The 15,566-nt window shown below is 40.5% G+C and overlaps 1 protein-coding gene across 1 annotated transcript in view; it reads left to right on the top strand.

Moving 5' to 3' along the window:
- LOC103807199 (mitogen-activated protein kinase-binding protein 1-like) overlaps positions 1 to 15,003 on the top strand; it is a gene marked incomplete at both ends in the record, with an annotated part of 35,151 nt that extends 20,148 nt beyond the window's left edge. Inside the window, 8 exon segments of the mRNA XM_009079923.1 lie at positions 512 to 575; positions 3,468 to 3,593; positions 9,983 to 10,131; positions 10,812 to 10,861; positions 11,376 to 11,612; positions 12,527 to 12,696; positions 14,286 to 14,431; positions 14,833 to 15,003. Coding sequence (XP_009078171.1) covers positions 512 to 575; positions 3,468 to 3,593; positions 9,983 to 10,131; positions 10,812 to 10,861; positions 11,376 to 11,612; positions 12,527 to 12,696; positions 14,286 to 14,431; positions 14,833 to 15,003 — 1,113 coding nt within the window.
- Positions 15,004 to 15,566: the final 563 nt, after the last annotated feature.

Raw genomic sequence — 15,566 nt, 5'->3', positions numbered from 1 at the left:
ATAGGATATGATATTAGTCAAAGATTTTTGAAGGGTCTTCCTCGCTGATGTTTACCTAATTGATATTTTTGAGTAGGTTGTAGTTGGATGAAGTTGTAATAGCTTATTTTGTTGCAGTTTCAACTTTAGCATTTTGCACACAGGCACACATACCCCTGTCAAGCCATATATTTGTTTACAGTTTTTCTAATAGTCTATAAAGTAGACTGTGTTTTTTCAGTGTATATTAAGTCTCATTATGATATACCCTCAGTTTCTACCACACAGGGGCTATTCTGTTATAGACAAAAAGAGAATTTAGTTTTCACATATATATTGACTTTTCAAGTCAAGCCTAGATTCTTGGTTAAATGGTTATGGTAATTGGAGCATATTGATCTGTGAAGTATGTTGGCTTTAATCAGAATTTGAATTACCGACTACAGATAGGCTATTTGGCTAATGATCTCTTCTGTCCATTGGAATAATTCAGGGAAGATTCGTATTTTTTCTTGTGCTTTATTTCACACAGAGATTGTAACTGGGATGAAATTCAGTAATGACTGCAAACATCTGATCTCTGTTTCTGGTGACAGGTAAGAGGTGTTTTCTTGTTTGTGACATTTGGCTTATGCCATTTCACACTGGATGTAACATGTCTTTAAGGAAGGTGGAATTATTTTTTTAAATGAGGGATGTTTTATGAATTCCAAATAAACCTTGGAGCTTTCTGAATCCTGAATGTGTGCTGTTGGCAAAGCTCATAGGGCTTTATATTATCCTTTCATGGAATGAGGTGCCCATGGGAAGTACTCCCTTTTTCTGAGTGTAAGTACTGAGACAGGTATGTGGCCTGTTTCTTTACCAGCCTTCAAGTCTGTAATGTAAGGCAACTTGTGATAGTTTTACCAGTGGTGCCAAAACTTTTTCTTGCAGTACTCCTGTTGGTGAGGTTTCACCAGGTGAGAGCCTGTCTAGCACCAAAAGGGACAGGTCCATCCCCACTCTTTGGTCGTGTCCATATGGTCCTGTTCCTTGCTGTCCTGAGTCAGCTGTGGTGTAGATTGATCTCTCAGTCAGCTGATTCAGGTCACTACATCAGCATTCCTCCCAGTTAATTTTCTGCTCACTTAGTGAGCTAAATCAGTTCACTAAAAGCTTAAGTAATCACCAGACTGAGCCTAAAGGGAAAAGGAGAACATATGTCTAATATGATGATTGTAGAGGTGAGTGGACCCACTATTTCTGAAATCAGTGAATGCTTAAATCGGCTGAACTGAATACAATTTTTTCTTTGAGAAAGATGTTTCCTGGAGTGCTATTGCAAGTCCAGAGCAACCTACATTCTCTTTCCTTTTCTTCTTTTATTAATAAAATACAATTGAATCAGAAAGAGTTTTAGATGGTCAGTTGTTACAGAATATACCATGTATCACCCTAAATCTCACCAGCTGTTTTTTTCTGTCTTTCAGTAAAAAATAAATAATTTAGTTTTCCTCTTTCTTTACCTTTCATGTGTTTAAACAGATTAGAGAAAAAGTTACTAGAGAGAGTCCTCTTGTTGTGGACTTCTGAGAAATTCTGGAAACATGAAAGGTTTGAAGTCCCCAGTGATCCTTGTGGTTTAGTGCAGCATTCCCTTATTGTCATTTCCTTGAGCAAAAGGGTAATTTTCTTTACTAAGTGTGTGGAGGAGGTGGCTGAGCAGTGAGGAAAGGATTTATGAAGAACTTTGCTGTAAGGAGATGAGAAAGTGTGTTTGTCAAAGGAGAACAGGGAAAATATTCTGTTCACACACAGTAGCATGTGCAAAGAATAAAACTGAGAATAGAAATTAAAATGGAGATGAGAAAGGGCACAAGGACTGAGAGATCCATGTGAGAAAAGTATTGCAAGGTAAAAAAAAACTGAAACCAAAATACCCCACAACCCCAGCCAAAAAAAAAAAACCAAACAGGGAAAAGGGGTAGGTGGGAGCATGCCTCTACAGAGTTTGCACTGAATGCTGTGTATTCACAAGTTCATGTTGTTTGCTACTTATCTCTAGGTTTGATAGCTGAGGGGGTGGGATAAATGAACAAGCCAGATTTGCTCTCAAAATTTTGTTTCTTGCTTTTCAGTATTTTTTCAGCAGCAGATTATGGTTGCTGTTAGTTCAAGAGAGCTGCTGCTTGAGGGGAAGCAGCTGTTTGCTCTGGGTTGCCATAGTTGCCAGGCACAGTACCTCACCCTTTTCTCCTGGCTGAAAAGCTACAGTGGGAGGATGACACTGTCTGTGTGATTGCAGTAGCTGGGAGTGATGCTCCTGAGCATGGCACCGGGGGCAAGAAGGGAATTTTTAGTTTTTCAGTAAAATCTCCACATACTTCAAAGAGGGGTTTATGTTTTCTTTTGTGTGGTATGGAAATTAAAACCTTTTAAACTGTCTCCTAATGAGAGGAGAAAATGGAGAAGATTCAAGCATTTGGGATCCTGATGCTTTTGACATTTCCCTCAGGTGAAGGAGACCAAAGTTCACAGCAATTGTTCAAAATGGCAAAGCAAATTAAATTTTACAGATTACCAAGTCAGAGGGAGAAGTCACTCATTGAAAAATCTTCTGTGAATTGGGAGTACCCATGAGTATGCTGGGTCTTGAAGAACTGGATTAAATGCTCTTTGAATTCCAAAGTAGGGTGCAGGATTTTTTAAGTGATAGCAAAAGCACCACCTGTATTTCTACATCAGTGTAAGTATACCCAGCTAGACAGGAAAGATGGCTGAGATGAAAAGAATTAGTTAGCACTGAGGTTAAATTTCAAAGACAATGCTGGTCATTTTACATTCTAGTAGCTGATGATGAGATACAGTATTCTCTAATGTGATGAGGAATGTCTATTTTTTTTAGTGGATTTTTGAAGAAAATGAGACCACACTGTTTCTGTCACCCAAACACTTTTGAATCCATTGGCCAAATTCAATCAAATTCCTTGGAAGTGTCCTGGAGGGAGTCCAAGTTAAATATTAGGAGCAACCTGATGCAAAAATTACTGCCACATAAGCTTAACTGTTATTATACCACAGACTCCATGGAATGATGGGCATCAGGAAGGCATTGCCCGTGGGGGTAGTAGCAATCAGAGGCTGCAGTTTAGCCACTGTTAGAGGATGCAAAGGGCATCTCTAGGGCTTACTTATCCTCCTGACCACAAGAAGGACTTCTAATGGCATTTTCTTCAGCAGCTGGTAAGATAGTCAAATAAAAGTATGGGATCACAGATAAATCTGTGCAAATGTCTCTGCAGTTGCTTTCACTCACAGGGAGTCTTTGCCAGGCAGGTTTTACTCTTTTGTCATGAGGCTTGTGCTGAGATTGAGTTTCTGTGAAGCTGTTTGTGCGTGTGTCTCCCTGTCATGGACAGAAGGGCTCTTGTTTGTCTCTGCAGTGGGAATTAGTATCAATAAACCGAACTGAGATTTAATCCCAGCCTCACCTTTCCCTCTTTCAGCTGTATCTTCATCTGGCGACTGAGCTCAGAGATGACCATCAACATGCGGCAGCGCCTGTCTGATATGAAACAGAGAGGGAAGCAGGCAGAGAAGTCTCCTACTCACAAGGCAGCTGGACTCATGAGGTAAGCAGAGCAGACTGATTAGAGATGGCTGGCTTTGTCGGGTAGAATGTGAAAAATGTGGCACTGAGGTTCAACTGTAAGGTTTCTGCTGTCTTCACCGACAGTGTCTTCCAAAAGTTCTCCTATTCTTCTGTTGGATTTGCCATGGGTTTTGTGTCCCCTTCTTTGGATACAGAAACGAGACCGTGATCTTCCAGACAGACTTAGTGTGCTTCACTGATCTTACGTGTATGCAATGCCCCTTGTGTCTTAATTTAGTTTAATAATGTGGTCAGATACAAGTTCACCTAGGAATACTGAGGATGGTACACAGCATCCCACCAGGGAATCCATGCTCCTTCATGAATAAAGCTCTCTGGATCTAAACTGAATGCAAGTTAAAGGCTGTTTCCGCAGTATCAGTACTGAAGTACACCTGTAAGCTCTACAAGTTTACTATGTTGGTCATAATTCTGAAAGAATTCTTAGAGTTGTGCTGTTTCTTTGTTAACTATTTTCTGGAGGCTTTGGAAAACTCACCCAAAATATAATTATAAATAATAAATATATAAATAAATTAAATGGGAAGAGCTCTTGGCAGATAAATCATGTTATTTTTTGCTCAGTAAACAACATATCTAAAAACAAACTACCACAGCCTACAAACTCAATAGATCTAAATTTGTCTGGTGACCTTTCTTTAAAAAGTCATGTGTCTGTTTTAACACAGAACAAGAGCAACAGAGGATTTTGGGTTATTAGTGTAATGTATTTGGTTTCTCTGTAGTTTGTAAGTAGCTGAGACTAGTTTGACTGCAAGCAGTGCAGAAGAGAGTCCTGACCAAGCTGATAGGAGATCATAGTGGGGAAAAAAAAGAAGAAACAGGTTTTTTGTTTCTTTGTCACACAATTTGCCTCCTCCAAATGATTACAAATTGAGTTCTGGATATAAATGTACTAAAGCATTGGAGGATTTACCACACTGGTTGCTGAGTGTCACAAGGACCTTCCCACTCCTTCTGGAGGCAAGCAATGTTGAAACAAGTCTGTCTGCATAGTTTTGTTTTGGAAAGTCTTGATTTGCTCATTGTTGAAATGCGTATTGTCTAGTAAGTGCTTTTGGTAATGATGCTGGGAAGACTCAGCAAGCCTTTTTTCTAGCCAGAATTCTGAATCTGTCAAGCACTGTGCTTTTTATAGCAGTCTCTCCATTATTCCAGCAGCTGCAGCCTTACCCTACTGAGGCTCAGCCTGTGACAGATAATCCCAGACCTCTTCCATGTGAGGTGATACTTGTTTCCGTCACAGACGCTTACTGAAGGGCGGTGTTAGTGCCACGCCAAGCCCAGAACTCTATCAAACTTGTTTGGTAACCTCTTTGAAAGCCTGGAATCTACTTGTTTGGTCAGCTTTGAAAGCTTATTTTCAGTTTTGATCAGACTCTGTGGTGGACATAACTCCAGAGCACTTTGGATTAGGACTGAAGATGGAAGAAGAGCCTGTTGGACCAGCATTATTGAGGTGGGAGAAGGAAAACTAATGAAAAGTTCTAAGATTGGTTTTCTAGATGCCGTATACTTGTTCTGGTTGTGTTTCCAAAGTTTGTCTGTGTAGACTGCAGTGGAGAGTTGAGTTGCACCTTGTGGTGTAAAACTGTTATCTGTAAAGATTGATAGCAGTATAAGAAAGCTCACTGCCTGGTGATAAGTCATTTGTTATACTAGATTTTCTCTAGGAATGTATTGCTAGAATTTGGTGAGGGAAGTAACACATTCTGCTAGTTCCATGGTATGAGTGTATTATGGAATGAATAATCAGAATAATACTGGGGAAACAAAACTGGTCTGAGGAAGTAGTGGGAGCTGAAGGTTTCCAATTCAGGACAGTGCTGTCTCTATCTAGTTGCGACTGTCAGGGCACAAATTGGCACAGGTGAGTAACATCTGGAGTGTAAACACACAGAAGACACCTTTTTGGGCCAAACCAGTGCTCCACACAGCCCAGTATTCTGCCTGTGACTGTGGCAATGGAAGATGCTATTTAGTCAGACATTGAGTGAGCCTTGCTATAGGAACATTTGTGGTCCATTTGCCTTATGGTCAGTTGTTGTATCCTGATAGGAGTTGCATCTCTACCTGTTCCCTTTAGTATTTGGTAATGGGCCCATTGTCCACTGAGTTTGTATAAATTCTTTTTGAACTTGGTGATAATATCTGCCTCTGCAGCCTGCTTTGGTGACAAGTTCCCAGACTTTACTGCTCTCTGTGGAAAGGACTTTTTTTTGTCTCTGTTAAAACACATTCCTATTAGTTTTGTTGAAAGCTCTTGGCTTCTGAATATTGTAAGCTCTGGTGAACTACTGTCCTGTATCCAACTATTGGTAGTGTCCATGTTTTTGTAAGCCTTTATCACAACCCTCTCCATCTAACCTGCTCTCTGAGTCCCAGCCTTTTCAGTTTCTCCAAGAACTTTTAGAGAGACTAAAATTTCTCCTCTGAATGATTTCTCTGACTCACCTTTATGGGACATTGTATTATCTTGGAACTGATCTGACTTGTATGACCCACATAGTTCTCCACAGTGCCACTGAGAGCCTTTCAGTTCTGCCTCTGGTGGTGATAACTGCACATGTGTGCTTTTTTCTGAACTTAAGGAACTTTGGTCAGGATAACAGAAATTGTATTCAGCTGATATCACTGGTAATTTTTCGTTTTAAGGCTTTTATATTTTAATGAAAGATTCATGTAAAGGCCTTTTATTAGGGTTTTGATTTTGATCCAAGCATGCATTTATAGTTTTGAAAAGCTTATATCAAATTTTTGAAAGGCAAGTTTTAAACTGATGTTACTGTGGTATGTTTGCAGTCATGTTTTAACTGAACATTTTATACAAATTAATTTTAAAAATCATTTTTTCTGTGGCTTTCATTGGAGCTCTAGTATAAATAGCAGGAGATAAAAATGTTATCCAAATTGTCTTAAATAAATTGTCAAATTAATTAAAAGTTATATATCTATGCTGCAGAAGTACCATGTGCTGTCAGATATATTTGGAAAGAAATGCTCCTTATGAAATTTTCAGGGAGTCTAGTCCAGTCTGGGAAAGCTGTGTTGTTTCCAGGGCTCAGAATGGGGCAGGCTTTTGATGCTGTGTCAGAAGTGGTGCCTGAGTCTCTGCTGAACTGCTGCAGTTATACCAGGGAAACTCTGACATCAGCAGCACTGTGTTCTTTCTGTGAGGAACAGCAGGGTCACATTCTTGTTTAAATAGGCATTTTGTGTGTGTGTGTGAATCTACTAGTGATCAATACTACATAGGATGTTACAGTTTCATAAATATGTCCCTAATGCTGAGAGTTTCAGTAGCACAAGATCAGAGTGGACATGCTGACAACATAACTCTTTAAATGAATAGTTGCCATTCTTACCTGGTTTGTTCTGTTTTAAGAAAAGAAAGAAGGGTTGCATTCAGGTCATGCAAAATAATACAGAGTACCTACATCAGATACCTTAATACTAGAATTCCATAATGACGTGTGGCACTTTTAAGTTTGTATATGTGTCCTGAAGGCTTTCTAACTGAAGGTCCTTCTCTGCCATTGACCCCATACTTCAGACTCCAACCCTTCAGAAACTAGGAGCTGAAGGGTAACTGACTCTGCTGACTCATACAGTATAAGATCCAGGTTGTGGTGAGGTGGGGTTGGTCTCTTCTGCTAGGCAACTAGCAGTAGGACAACAAGGGGAAATGACATCAAGTTGTGCAAAGGGAAATTCAAGATATCAGGAAAAATTTTTTCACTGCAAAAGTGGTTAAGCATTGGAACAGGCTCCCCAGAGAGGTGGTGGAGTCACCATCCCTGGAAGTGTTCAAAAAATGAGTTTACATGACACTTCATGATATGGTTTAGTGGGCATGGTGGTATTTGGTTAAGGTTGGACTTGATGGTCTTGGAGATCTTTTCCAACTGTTACGATTCTATGGTACTAGAATGGGATAGTTCCTTAGAAAAGAAGATGAGCAAGGATAATTAAAACACTTGCTCTGAGTCACATGTATCATGAGAATTAGGCATGTCTGTACGTGCTATTCTGGAATAGCTACTCAAACATTCATGTTGGTATAATGATACTTTGAGGTTTGGCTGAACCTGCTCTCAGCGGGAATTCAACAAAACCCAGAAGTCTTACTCCTTCATTTTCAAAATGCTCTCATGTGGTGCTTACTTGGAAACAGCTCCTGTGCTTGAAAACTCACTGTACATTGTTCTGACTCCCATCTAAGCATGAAAAAGAACTGAGTGTTGAGGAAATGTGCGCAACAGAGGGGTTTAGAAGAAAATCTAAAGTGCATATAGAAAGGCAAGGAGAATGTGAAGTCTGAATGGAGAGATTGACCTGGGAAGAACAACAGTTAAAACACTCAAGACCCTGTGAAACTAGGTTTCATTTCAGGAGTATCTCAGTTTCAAGTCAGTGGGCCTAAGATCCTTCTGAAAACCCCATTCAGCATTTCTCGTCAAGTCACAGGACAGAGTTTCAAAGCATACTTGAGTTGTAAAAAGGAGAGAGGCATGAATTTTTGTGGGATAATGCAAGGTAACCTTATATTTGTAGCAAGCGCATATGACTTCATAATTTATCACCTCCTGTGAGGTATGAAAAAACGCCCATCCGACTTCCAAAATATGTTTTGCATTCTCTTGCTCTGCTACTTTGAGGATACTGGAATATACTTTTTCTCCCCTTAGTAATTTTGTCAGTCTCTGGGGCCATCTTTCTATTTGTAACATCAAACACATGGAGAGCATTCTTCCCTTCTCCATTTACACCTATGAAAGTACACATAGGAGTTTAGCAATCACTTAACCTTGCCATATCACCTCATCATAGTGAGGTATTCAATAAGTTACATATTAAAATGTCTAAATCCAACCCTTCTGTCTCAATAAACTCTTCAAACAACTATGATGAATACAAGCAGAAGGATGTTATTAAAGTTACTAATACAAAGTTAATATTGCCTACCATATATAAATGTAATATAAGTCACAAGATGAAACATGGCGTAACCTTGAATGTACTGTGGTGCTTGGACTTTGTTGGGATTCTCCTGCTTAGACACAAGAACCTGAGAGTGACAAGATGGGCATATGAGGAGACGGTAGAAAAGATTAAGAGACTGACAAACTCAAATGTTAAAAGTAGATGAGGATGGCCAGTATGAAACTGTTTCGCCAGAGAGGCTATAGTCAGTTTCACTCTTCTTTTTGCCAGAATGCCTCAAAGCTCATCTGAAAGGGTTGCATAGTTACTGCTCAGACACTCCTAATAAAATGGAAATTAATGTTCTGCCACTATATGGGAAGAGAAAATATTAAAATACCTTAACTACTTCTTGCCATCTTTCAATACTGTCAGCTGCAGGAGAAGTTGGTCCTTTGCCAGACAGCTCTGTTTGTGGTGGACGAGCTATTTTTATTTCATGAATAATGCTTCACACTCAACACCCACCAGTGATATCCCATAAATGTCACTTGTGATGAGTCTTGGCACTGTAGCTCAAGGCCATGGAGTGGGTGCTACTCAAATGTAGTTGTTGGTGATTCTTCTTTGTTCAATTATTTTCCAAAGGGGGTTATTTCTTCTGGTTCTGTGGACTGAAAGGGTGAGGGGAGGAAGGGGAAGAAGAGAAGAAAGAGGGAGGATAGAGCTTAGTGTGGGTAAGTGTCCTTGATTGGTATTGGACAATTCTATTCTGAGAGTGCCTCTGAGGTCTGTGTGGTAAAACTTGTCTTGGTCTACTTTAATCAAAGATCTGCCAACATATGTTTTACATGATCCTTGTGCTTGAAGTCTAAAATAGTCAGCACAGTGCTCTTATGATGAGTGGGCTGTGCCTTCAGGTTCTGTCTGGCGCAATCCTTGAAATGAACCTGTGTTTTATGGGATAATTTGCCATAAACACAATTACTTTCAAACAAAGAGTATCTCTGTGATATTTTTGATATGTAAAACAGTTCCAGAGAGTAAATGCTTAAGGGTGGGAAAAATATTTGCCTCTCAAATATGTTCTACCATCTTGACCTTATCAATGGGCAGAGTCTGAAATGGAAGGCCAAGTTTCATTCCATTTGACTTTCTCAGACTTGTTTACTTCTGTGCTAATTTCTGTCATTCTTCCACATATATGAGATGATTGCTGTGGCAGACTCTACACACCTTTGTGCAGGGTTTAGCTTGCCCTGTTTCTCAGAGATGGGATGTGCTAATGTGAGGGCTGTTTGGGAGAGCTGAGGCAGCCTGCTGAGTGTGGATGGAGATACAGTGGAGAACTGCCTGGTTAAGGATTGAAATAGTGGGCAATTCTTGAGATAGACCATAATACTCCTTCCAATTCCTGCCTTCTAGGCACGAGTCCATCTCTGCCCTGTCCTCTGTGCCTGCGCTCTCATCAGACAGTGACAAGGATGGTGAAGATGAAGGGAATGATGAGGATGAGTTACGTGGACTGCAGTCTTTCCATATTCAGTCCAACTGCAACACTGAGAGAGACTCAGGTATAAATGGGAGAGGAGCATGGGCAGAAATGGAGGAAAATGGCATGAATGTGAAGCAGAGAGAAGAGGAGAGACACTGATTTAGGGATATCAAGATACGGGCAGAAAGAGAAAGACGGAGACAGAAAGAGATGGATTGATACCAATGGGTAATGTGGAGTTGCTGCATCTGAAGAGGGGTACACTTTGGAGTCCCCTGACTAGAAATCTGGTCATTAAATTGCAAATTTCTTGCTAGTTCCAACTGATCAAACAAATTTTGAATTAGTTTCATGGGCTTGAGTCTCCAAGCTAATAGAAGTCCTCATAAGCCAAAAGAGATCTCGCAGAGGATTATAGAGATGTCTGATAAAACTTGCAGTAGAGATTACCATTATTAATTTGAGGTATTTTTACCACAGATGTTACAATGTATTGGAGCAGAATTTTTTCCCAAGCCTTTGGGAGGGTACTGCACTGTGGCAAGTGTTCCACAGTGGGTCTCCTGAGTCGTCAAAATCTTGCATAAAACAGTATGTCTCCATTAAAATTTTGATACAATGATTTGGTAGTCTATGGGAAAGCATGTGCTGACAGTGGTTCAAAAGGTGTCTTTGAGGAAAGATGAGGTAATAGGTTGGTTTAAAAGCTGGACTGCTGGCCAAGGATTTCAACTAGGTATATATTTTTTACCTTTCCAGATCCAGACCTTACCCTCTCAAGAAGCCTTTCCCATTGGGAAATGAGGAGGGTGAGTTGCTAAACCTTTGAACTGTATTTCTTGTCATAGGGAAACTGAAAAATAAATTCCCACAGAGATTAAAACTTCATTTGCACTGGTGGGAAAGGTGCAGCTGCAGTGGGAAACTGTTGAGAAACCTCACTGAAGAATGACTTGGCCATGGCTAAATAGAGCCGAGTTTAGAGACTAGAGTTTCACTCGGGATTTTTACATCAATATCTTTCCATCAGATGTTATGCTTTGTTATGCTTTTGTCCCTTCATTTTTGGTCTGAATCCCGTGTGGTCCTGAAGCTGTTTGTATTTTTGCATCAGAGAAAGACATTTAATGTTCAATTATGCAAGAAGCAGCAACAAAAGTATCATCTTTACTTGATGCTCTATGATTAAAGGTTAGACAGTTCTGGGGATTTAACTGAGATGGACATAATTGTGTTTTCCTGTGGGTCTTGTCTTTTCTCTCCTGTTATTTCATCAGCAAAACTCAGTCCCTAAGACTGTCTCTCTTTTTCCATTTCCTTCAGGCCAAAGAGATAGTGGCAATCCAGCGCTCAGAGGCACCAATGAGCAAGATGCCCCGGCAACGTGGGCGCTGGTCCCAGCCAACCAGCAGCATAGAGATGACTGTGAAATCCATGCTTGACTTGAGACAGTTGGAATCCTTCTCTGTTTCCCGCTCTCCAAGTCGAGACTCGCTGTCTCAAAACAGCAATGGGGATGACAGAGAAGAGCATGCTGATCTTCCTGGGCATGTCAACAAAGTAAGGGCAATACTGTGAGGAGGTGAATCTACTGAGTGCACCTGACCTGCATCTCTTCGTTATTACCTATATTTATTACTACCTGATGCCATTCCTCTTCTTGTTAGAGGTGTCCTAAATGACTTCTGAGAAACTTGTTTAGACAACTTTAGTAGTCCTGCAACATGTGTCTCTGCCATCTTATAGCAGAGACTGTGTTGGGATCAAGGTTTCTTTTCAATGACAGGGAAGACCTTACATTTTCTTTTAGCACTTTGATTATTTGTGGCAAAAATAAGCTGAGAAGATGAACTTGGAATTACAGATGTGTACCTGATTACCTGTAAGCTCGCTCTGCTGAGGTGCAGTTTCTTGACTCCAGTAGTCATTGAAATGCGGGTCATATGATTCCCTTAGTTGTGGGCCATGCTAGATTGAGTTCTCTTTAATCTTTGTATTGATGGGTCACAGCAAGTAATGTGTGCTAATACCTCAGAAAGTTAGTGCCTATTTTCCAGTAGCAGTCTGCTCCAGTGCCTAACTTAATTAGAGTTTTTCCTTTGTTTATAACTATGTGATTGAGCTTGTACCATGCAGTAAATCAGTTTTGCAGCTGTGGCCCACAATTTTGTGAATTATGTCTGATCAGTCTATCGAAGGTAATGGAAGAACCTGCTGCCACATGGCTTACACTCCTGACATGTGGTCAAAGGCTACTCTACCAAAGAATTTCAGGGGATTGCAAATGGGAAATTGAACAGAAAAGTACAGCAGTAGTCTGACAAGTTTAGTAAATAAGGAACAGGAAAGACATAGGAGTGCTTTTCTGATCATATTCTGTGCTGTAATGCATATTTTCTGATTCTGCACAGCACTTGCTGATTTAAGGAAAAACTCTACTAATATCTAGTTTTCTCTCCTTTTAATTAAACCAGGTTGGCAGCTCAATACCTCCCCAAGATAATGGGTCTTGCATGCGACCCCAAGTGATTCAGCTCGTGTCTTGTGAAGACGGGATTTTCTCTCAGGAACTGGAACCTTCTGAGAGTGAGGAATGTGTAATCTACCCTGAGCAAGATGAAATCCATCCCACAGACTCTAGCAGGTTAGAAATAAGCTCTCTAATGTGCACAGCTTAGATGTTTCTGTTCTGATTTTCTTACAGCTTGTGTAGTAACTTGGATTAGTTGGCTTACTGCCCGATTGCTGTCAGGCATGTTTAGTTGAGTTTTATGTCAGATGGATCTTAAAGGAATATGAAACTAAGGAGGCACCATTAAAATAATCTTTCCTCTGAGGAAGCTGTACATTAGCAGGCTTCTCCGGGGTTTGTATGTTGAATAAGCAACTTGGGAGTAGCCTTATCTTGGTTGAAATAAGCAAGAGAAAACTTGGAAGCTGGAAAACCACCCAACAGTGACACATACATGGCAGTGAAATGTCTGCCCAGGAGGAATGACAGTACTTTTATTTATGGCAACTCCAACTCTAATTGGACAATAATTTAACATATGTAGTATGTGGTGACTCTTTTATGGGAAATAGAATGGCTTGCATGATATAGATGGAATTGAAAAGGGCACTGGAGACAGTGAAGACCTTTTTTATTCCTTTGCTGTTTCTTCTGTTTTGAGTGTACATAATTTCATTTTTCTGTGCTTCATTTTAGTTTCCTTCCCTGAATTTTATTCTTCCCTTCCCTTCTTAACCTGATCGTAATAACTGTTTAATTTCCTCTGTCTTCTCCTGTTCTGTTACAAAGAGTGGGCTGATAGCTTTAGACAGACTTCTGTGCAAGAGTGCATGCCAAGATTTTGCAGTTGGAGCTGCTAGGTTTTGCCTAGTTTCTCTTTATTTGCATTTTTAATTTTAGTATGATAACATTTGGAGAGAGTAGATCCATATGCTGCACCATCATGTAAGAAAAGGTGGCCCTCTGGTGGTGTTGGATACAGACTGGACACATCATAATGTATACAGAGTTTGTGAGCTGCCAGGGGTAGTTGCCATTCAGTACTGTTGAGTGACTTCTTCATCCTACCTTCCACTGGAGTACATTTGAAACCAAAGTATTTCATAAAGTGGAAAGCTGAAGTCCTTAGGCATCAGGCAAAAGAATGGTGCTGGTGACATTTGGCAAAATAAGATTCATGAAATCACAACAGAAATCAGGAACCTTGTCCTACAACATTGTATTTTTGTACGATGTTCTTTACTAAATTAGTCTTGCTCTAACCCAGAATCTTCTATGTTTTGCATCACGGAAGTAGCCTAAAGAAGAGGTCATGAACATCAAAAAAATAGTGTATTAGAGCTCAAATATGAGGCAAACGAGTTCCTCTCATGCCGGAAGAGGCCTGGGTTTAGTCCCCTTTTCATCATGTAGATGTCTACATTTGTTCCTCACTTGTGTTGGAAACCAAGCCAGGGCAATATGGTGCTGGTGTCTGGTAACCATGGGAACTGACAGTGCCCAGAAAGTCAGACAGTCCCTTTGAGACTTCACTGTCCAAGCTTAATGAAATGCAAAAAATATACTGTATAATGATGGGAGAAATCAACTTCTTTTTCTCTTTAAAGCCTCGTATTTTTAATCAAAGGTGTTACTAACACAGGTAAGGCTGTTAGAATGTACTTCTTTACTGTAAAATAAATATATCTTCTAGTGCCGTATCTTTCCTGTCTCTCTTGTAGTGAGTTTCAGGTTAAAGCATTGCCCCATGGGAAACAAAGTCGAGGTTATCACAGTAATGGATGCCCAGACAAACACAGTCCAGACAGTGCCTGCTCTGTAGATTACAGCAGCAGTCGTCTATCCAGCCCAGACCATCCAAATGAAGGTAAGATGCAAAGACATTCTAAATGTATTTATATGTAAGCTCTTTGTGAGCTGAAGTCACACTCCTGTTAGTCTCACTAGTATTACTGTGAAGATTCATGCACATTTGAACAGGCATTTGGTGAAGCCACTGTAGAACCAGGGGTTGGTGCACTTTCCTTGCTCACCTTTTGGCTTTCTTTTACCTTGCTAGGTAAGGAGGCAGATTTAGTGTTGACTATCCCATAGGCTGTGCTGTTTGTGGGATATGGTAGATTAGAGAATTATTACACTTCATGCTGCCTGACTTTTGCTTCTAGGTTCAATTTAGCATTTTTGTTGAATTAATTTATTTTTTTCAACCTGGCTAATCTTACTCTGATTATGCTGTTACAGCATTGGAGTTCTTTTGCCTTTTCCCAGATTCTGAAAGCACTGAGCCCCTAAGTGTAGATGGTGTTTCAGACCTGGAGGGAGATGAAGGAGAGGAGGATGTAGGTACTAGCATGCCGGAGGGAGACATTCCCCAGACACCTGATCAGGAAAAGTTCCTCAAGGAGCATTTTGGGACCCTGTGCAACACTGATGAAAAAGGTACATGTCTCTGCTCAGTGGGGAGACTTTGTGAGGTCACTTCTGATATTTTTCTCCTGTATAAACCAAACCTGGCTGCAAGTTCTGCTAAGCTTTCACGGGGATGTGTGTGCAGGGCAGGCAAAATGGGGAATAGTGCAGAGAGGCCTAAAGAGTGACGTCTGTTAATTCCACTGGTCTGTGTGTAAGTTTGTGTGGATGAGACGGGTCTGTGTCAGTTTGGGTTAAGTATTGTCCCTGGAATCCTGAAGAGCTGTGCTCTTGTTCCCGGACTGGTTTTCCCTGTTGTCTACGGAGGCATTAAGCTGTGTGTTCACCTCTCCATGGGTGACACGCAGTGGCCTCTAGTGGTGTATCAAGGCATAGCAAATGTCAGAAAAGAAAGGGCTGAAATGCTGCATGGAGGGGCGAGAATTAGAGGAGACATCAGAGTGGCAAAGGAACTGGTCTGTGTTTATCGACCAGCTGCAGAACAAAGCGTATCATTTTACAAATTATAATGATTTCAGGCAGCAATATCTGTGAGTTGTGAGTCTTCATCCCCCCCTTCATCTCCCCCTTCA

Source organism: Acanthisitta chloris, unplaced genomic scaffold (genome assembly GCF_000695815.1).
Source record: "Acanthisitta chloris isolate BGI_N310 unplaced genomic scaffold, ASM69581v1 scaffold4740, whole genome shotgun sequence".
Classification (NCBI taxonomy): Eukaryota; Metazoa; Chordata; class Aves; order Passeriformes; family Acanthisittidae; genus Acanthisitta; species Acanthisitta chloris.
The sequence above is the reverse complement of the archived record's forward strand: the minus strand, read 5'-3'. Positions and strand labels throughout refer to the sequence as shown.